Here is a 6,000-nt window from a genome sequence, read left to right as displayed (position 1 = left end):
TTTCAGAAGGATGAGCTTTGTAAAAATCGAACACATTTCAGAAACAGGTTGGGCATAGAGGAGAAACAATAATGTACAGAATGTGGAAAATAATGTTTTTTTTTTTACCTTAAACCACACATTACACCAAATACACAAAATAGCATAAAATATTTTATCAACGTCATATGACCCTTTATCCAGTCAAACATAAACTTCAAGGCACAGAAATCGATATATTTCTTCATGTATCATCATCGTGTTTACCTAGTTAAATCAAGTCAACATTACCTGTGATGAACCGCCCAAGCCTATTTTGGACACATCGTCTAGTGACATAGAGATCCCGCGATTCCTGTAAAATGGGAAAACCAGATTGAAGATATTGTCAGAATCTAATAAAGGAGATGAAGAAAGATATACAAAGGAGGAAGAGGAGAAACCATACTGGAGAGTTTTGATGTTCCTGTCCTCCTGACTGTGGGGTCCTGCCATGAGGTTTTCTGGCTGAGTGCTGCTTCTTGTTGGTCTTTTTTTCCTGTTGTCCTCTTCTTTGGCGAGAGCAGGTTGAGCGGTGATGGACGGGTCTGTGTAACCGTTCTTTCAGGTCCTGAATTAGGGATATCCAAGGGTAAGGTGGAAGGTCGAACAAGTTCAGGTGGGACATCTTTGGCATCCTTCTTCACCTTGTCTACTTTCCAAGCCACAAAGGTGTACTGATCCAACTCTTTGCTGTCAGATCGCTCCTTCAACTTGCTGTCTACTTTCCCTGGTCTCTCTAGAGTTTTGCTCTCGAAGAAAGTATTGTCTTTTCCAGCTAATGCTGCTCTCTCACTTTCTCTCTGGCTGTGCTCTAGGCCACGTTGTCTCCTAAGCTCCCGTTTCTCCTGACTTCTGGATACTGGCAGCTTGGCGAGCGGAGGAGCTCTGTTTTGGCTTTGTCCACTTGGGATTTCAAGAGACGTAGGTTTAGTTTGTGTACCTTCCTCCCTGGGATGTGCAGAAGATTCATTTTCCTTTTGCTTCTGGTGTTCTTTAACCTCAGGAGGACCAGCCTCCACTTGTGGAACTATCTCAGAATTACTTCGGTCTTTTGAGACATCAACTTGGGCCGTGCCCTTACTTCCAATCTCAACATCCACAGGAGCCTTACTGCGCTCCAGCACTAGTGTCTCCACATTGTTGGACTGCTTGCCTGGTGCCAGTGGTTGTTGTAGTAGAGTCTCTTGCTCTTTCTGTCTTCTAGCTGCTTCCTGTTCCTCTCTGGCATGCCTGGCTGCCTCTTCTTCCTTTTTAGCTTGCCTAGCTGCCTCTTCTGCTTCTTTAGCTCGTTGTGCTGCTTCCTCCTCCTCTTTTTCGGCAAGCTTCCTCTTCGGATCTCTTTCCTTCCTTATTCCTCCTTTAGTGAGAGTACCTAACAAGTCCAAATCCAAACTTTACTAAATCATCTCGATAAGCTAAGGAATGTGTATTAAGAAAGTAAAATACATTAATTCAAATTAAGTGTTGACTTGATCTTGAGGTCTATACCGTTTGCGAGCCGAAATGCCCCTCTTTGCCGAAGTGCCTGGCATCTTCTGTGATGGATGGCTCTGTGCTTTTTGATATCCAGGCTCTTTCTGTTTGGAACACTCGCCATGCTGATGGATCAAAAACTGCCGCTGGTAGAACTTCTCTTTGCGAACCTACGCCATGAGCGCTGCAGACAAAGCCAATCAAATTTTCAGACAAGTGCAGACAGGCTAAACAAGACAACTGCAAAGAATACTGCACAAACAGAACACCGATTTTGATATACCTGGATCAAGATGGCTGCCTCTCTCATTCTAATAAAATCCATCCTCTCTATTTTAGCTCTAAACCAGTGCTGCAAGAAAATGATTTTGCGCATAACATCCTTGTGAGGATGTCCTGAAGCTGTCTGTCTTTCGAGCTCTTTGAGATACACCTGTAGAAAAGAAAGACATTATTGTTAAAATTCCAAAACTAGTTGTCAATTAAACCCTTTAAGGTTCCAAGGAAAAATGCTTACCTTGGTTTTTCCAATCTGGTAGGTAGTGTGGTCAAAGCCAAGCCTGTGCAATAAAGATGATATATCCTCCAGAGACGCAGAATTCTTTGGTAGTAACACACGAAACTGCTCAGTAAACTCCTGTAATAAAGAAAACCAGCTTTGGTTTTTTCGGACAAGCAAGTTATATACTTTACATTTTTAGGTTTATTAGGTTTGTTCTAATCGCTAAGGTCATTATATGGGTTACCTGAAAGGTGTATTTGGCTCCATAACCTGAACGTCTGATGCGCACTGTTTCGCAACATGCCTGTGTACCGCAGCTGCTGCACAATGAGTGCCTCATCAAAAACACATTTCCTTCTGAATGCCAAATAAAAAAATAAAAAAAATAAAAAAGACAAATGTATTAATTGGATTTTAAAAAGGATTTTTGCGCACAGATGAACCGTTCAAAATAAGACTAAGAATGTACATGAAAAATAAAGATTGATGGTTAAAATCAAGATCAACTTGAATAAGGTGAACAAGGCCGTTTTATTTGCACCTTCTCAAGCAATTAGAGCGGAGGCATCGGATGAAGAATGGCTCCGCCTTCCCCAGTGTTTCCAGGAGCTTACTAAGAGATGTCTGCAATATGGAGAAAGATCTTAAACCCAAATCCTTAAATCCAAAACCTAGTCAGTTTTCTGTTATTCCTTTCAGTCTACTGCTTATAAAAGCAGCGGTCGTCTATTCTGCTGCACAAATAGCCCTTCTCATGCAGAGCACATGCCACATAGTTTTTTTGCCACAAAAAAAAAAAACTAATAAAATGAAAACATACTGACTAAAATAATCTTTTTCTATTTAGATTTTACTTTAAGCACTGAAAGAAATATACTTGATGAACTATATTAAATGAAATGTATCTTTTGGAACAGCTTAGTGATTATGATGCTTGACAATGCCTCCACTGGGTTCTGGAACAGAGCATCTGTTTTTAATCAGAACCACCAAATTGGCTCAGACAGCCATGCTAATCTACTACAATTTTTTTGTTTTGTTTTTTACTTGAAACTGGGCACTGATGCTGGGAGGACGCTTCTTCTTGTGCAGATGAAGTAAAGACTTGGTGGTGCGGTCATGGAGGCCCACTACATATTTCAGCGAGCGAGTGTCCAACAGGTTCTGCCCAAACACACAAAAACAGAAAGTCAATCTCTCACATAGAAGACTCATATGAATGCCATGGGTACATGACGACATGGAAAATCTCATTCCAGCCAGAGCTACAGCAGTAGAGTCTTCAAAACATTTCCCCAGCCTCACGCATGTGACGGAAAGTCATAAACAATCGTGGCTAAACTTAACACTTTCACCAATGGTGATGGAAATGTACCTGCTGTGCTGCAAATGCTTAACAAGTTAAAAGTGCAGTTAGTGATTTTTCGTGGGGGGGGGGGGCTGCCTCAATGTTGCTATTACCCAAGATATTACTGAACAACTGTCATTGTTCAAATTACGCTGGTTACATGCTTTTATGGAGGCAATTCTATATTAACACAACAAGATCAAATCTGGCCTACAATTGCACAGTGTTTAAGCAGGACACAAGATTTCTAAATATAGCTATCTTTGGGTTTTTAAAAAGTTTGCAGAGTAGGCTATGGGTTTCTGTTTGCATGCCAACATTTTTGCAAAGGCAGGTTTGATTTGCATCTTCTAACCCAACTATCTTGACCATGTTGACGTTAAAAATAACAAACTGATGCTACAAATGCTGTAAGCAGGATCTTGAAAGTCAAACAAACCCCTAGACAGCATTCACTGAAATATGCCGTTAGGTCATTTCAGCAAGAGAGAGCTTTACCTTGGGAATGAGTTGCCTGGTCTTGGGGTTCTTGTTTTTCCTGTAGGGAAGGAGGAAGAGGAGGGTTGATGGTTTGTTGAGACAAGAAGCGAAGGGATACGACGTGTTAGCAGAGTGAGTCATGCTTTGGCTTGTGCGGTGTGAGTAAGGAAACCTGTGCAACTGAAAAAGCATTTTACGGAGAACACCGCAAAAGATTTGTTTACGGAATGGTGTGGAAAAAGCTGGGCCTACATTAGTTTCCATTCATTTGTCTAACATCTCCATTGAGATGCATGGATTCCCAGAGTTCTCTGGGGTTAAATCTAGCATGCAGACACCATAACAGAGAAGATGGTTTCGGGGGAGATAAAAACACAATGGAAGGGTGGAATGATTTTTATTGACGGAACTAATCTGTGGCATTCCTACTTTAGGTTGAATGACAGTTATGAGATGACAAGTTTATTGGATGTCTGTGGTCTATATAAGCCATGATTCTGAAGCTCATAAAACATTACAGACTCAATGGGTTGGTCTCATAAGTTCATGCAGCTTGTTAGCATATGGATACCATTCCAAGTGCACGCGCTAATGAAGATCACACTCCCTTCAGCTCATAAACTCTGCATTCCTCTAACATACACCACTGGGGCGCCGTCTAAAAATAACAGGCATACTTGTTAGATGGATATTATTAGTGCAGGGTTAAAAGGGCGGTTGGGGTTAAACAGTAAATCACAGGACGAGCCGATAAATAATGGTGCATATTTGGGAAAGTTTGGGAGTAGGGAATGTTTCAGAACTAAGCTTAGCAAAGGGCCTCAAGCATTGGCTTCCATGCCAACCGATGATGTCAAGGCATGAAGGGTCAAGCAAGGTGGACCCATCCATTCTGGGCCAGAGGGGAGTCAGCGGTCAAACTCACTGGAGGACGTGGCGTGGGAACCGCAGGCGACCCCAGGACTGCAGCAGCTTACGTGGATCTTCTCCATCCAACTGCAAGTCCTTAATGGAGTTGATGATTTGGGCATGCATGTCCCTGATTCAGCCCAGTGAAAAGGTAGGGGGAGGAGACAGAGGGTGTAAGGTGAGTTGAACGGGGAGGGGAAAGTACAGGAACCCAACACCAATGTGGTTAACCAACTTTTGCACAAGGAAACACCCTCCACAAAAGGAATCACATACAATAAACAAATGCAGGCAAGTGTGTTAAATTCGAAAAGGTCTTTAATTCGGTGAACTATTACTTCAGGGTTCAGTGGTGAATCCATGCTGTTGTTACTCTGGTTTCGACCTGACGGGGTGTTAAAACGGGGGTCGCCACCCCACTCAGCAAAGGCCTGGACTCATGCATTGGTTCACTTACCACTCGGATCAGAACAATAGGAGGTCAAACAGATAAGATTGGCACCGGGGGCTGGGGACAGCAAACCAGGAAGAGAACTCGCTTCCGTAATAAACGCCTTAAAAGGACACATTATGGTTTCCTTTCCACTTGGGAGTGCTAAGAGGTAATAAACCTCACAAACTGGGATTTAGGAGTACATGTTGTGGATTTCTTTGAACAAACCAGGTTAAATACAAACTCTGGCCAGCCCTTTGATCACATAAAGAGAGAAGAGCGCTAGCTTCTGGATTCTGCGGACATCTGAATGTGGTATTTGAGTTTGCTCAGAAAACTGGAAACCCAGCCTTCCCAAGCTGCCAAGCTCTCCCTGTCTGACCTCGATGTTCTGCTCAAGTCCACTTACTTCTTACTCTCACAACTAGCAAAGATGTCCTCAAAAGCCTCTAGAGGGCGCTCCTCTGAATGATCAAAGGAGAAATCAAGCATAGGAGCATGGCTGTAGAAAATAAACACCACACACACACACACACACACAGTCACCCGAGGGCGAACGCCACCAGCAGGTGCTGATCTATGACCAGCTTTACAGACCGTACGGTTTTAACTTCAGTGAAACTGATCACAGGTCAGTAACTGAGGGGAAAACCCTTGACAAACACCAGAGGAAAAACACAGGGACATTGCAGGAACAAGTACATTTATTAAAGTGATTCTTTTTCTAATATGTCATAAACATGTCCTGGTTATGGGACCACAAAATAATAATAAAATGGATAATTTACAAAACCATGAAACAATTAACCAATATTTTCGTGACAATTAAGCACA

At 42.4% G+C, this 6,000-nt stretch overlaps 2 protein-coding genes across 5 annotated transcripts in view; both read right to left on the bottom strand.

Moving 5' to 3' along the window:
* Positions 1-243: 243 nt before the first annotated feature.
* LOC113080597 (unconventional myosin-IXb-like) lies at positions 244-2,336 on the bottom strand. Its single transcript, XM_026252756.1, has 6 exons — positions 2,241-2,336; positions 2,012-2,131; positions 1,778-1,927; positions 1,510-1,664; positions 428-1,413; positions 244-334 (listed from the first exon to the last, which is right to left on the bottom strand). Exons 1-6 carry the CDS (start codon positions 2,334-2,336, stop codon positions 309-311), a joined length of 1,533 nt encoding a protein of 510 aa, XP_026108541.1. The 3' UTR covers positions 244-308.
* A 176-nt stretch (positions 2,337-2,512) lies between these two features.
* Positions 2,513-6,000, bottom strand: part of LOC113080600 (unconventional myosin-IXb-like) — a 28,662-nt gene continuing 25,174 nt past the window's right edge. Inside the window, exons 15-19 of one of the 4 annotated variants that reach the window (XM_026252758.1) lie at positions 5,576-5,668; positions 4,750-4,863; positions 3,843-3,882; positions 3,044-3,160; positions 2,513-2,620 (exon numbers count right to left, since the gene is read on the bottom strand). In XM_026252758.1, the coding sequence (XP_026108543.1) occupies positions 2,528-2,620; positions 3,044-3,160; positions 3,843-3,882; positions 4,750-4,863; positions 5,576-5,668 (457 nt within the window). In that variant the 3' untranslated portion in view covers positions 2,513-2,527. The remainder of the gene's footprint in view (positions 2,621-3,043; positions 3,161-3,842; positions 3,883-4,749; positions 4,864-5,575; positions 5,669-6,000) is intronic. The other 3 variants (XM_026252760.1, XM_026252759.1, XM_026252761.1) reach the window with 3 other exon arrangements.

Source organism: Carassius auratus, unplaced genomic scaffold (genome assembly GCF_003368295.1).
Source record: "Carassius auratus strain Wakin unplaced genomic scaffold, ASM336829v1 scaf_tig00031743, whole genome shotgun sequence".
Classification (NCBI taxonomy): domain Eukaryota; kingdom Metazoa; phylum Chordata; class Actinopteri; order Cypriniformes; family Cyprinidae; genus Carassius; species Carassius auratus.
Note: the sequence above shows the minus strand (reverse complement) of the source record. Positions and strands in the feature narration are given on the sequence as shown.

Coding starts and splice junctions, on each gene's coding strand:
- LOC113080597 (XM_026252756.1), bottom strand. CDS start 2,336: ATGAGGCACTCATTGTGCAGCAGCTGCGGTACACAGGCATGTTGCGAA. Junction 1,414..1,509: donor GGCATTTCGGCTCGCAAACG/GTATAGACCTCA, acceptor GATTTAGTAAAG/TTTGGATTTGGACTTGTTAG. Junction 335..427: donor AGGAACATCAAAACTCTCCA/GTATGGTTTCTC, acceptor CCCATTTTACAG/GAATCGCGGGATCTCTATGT.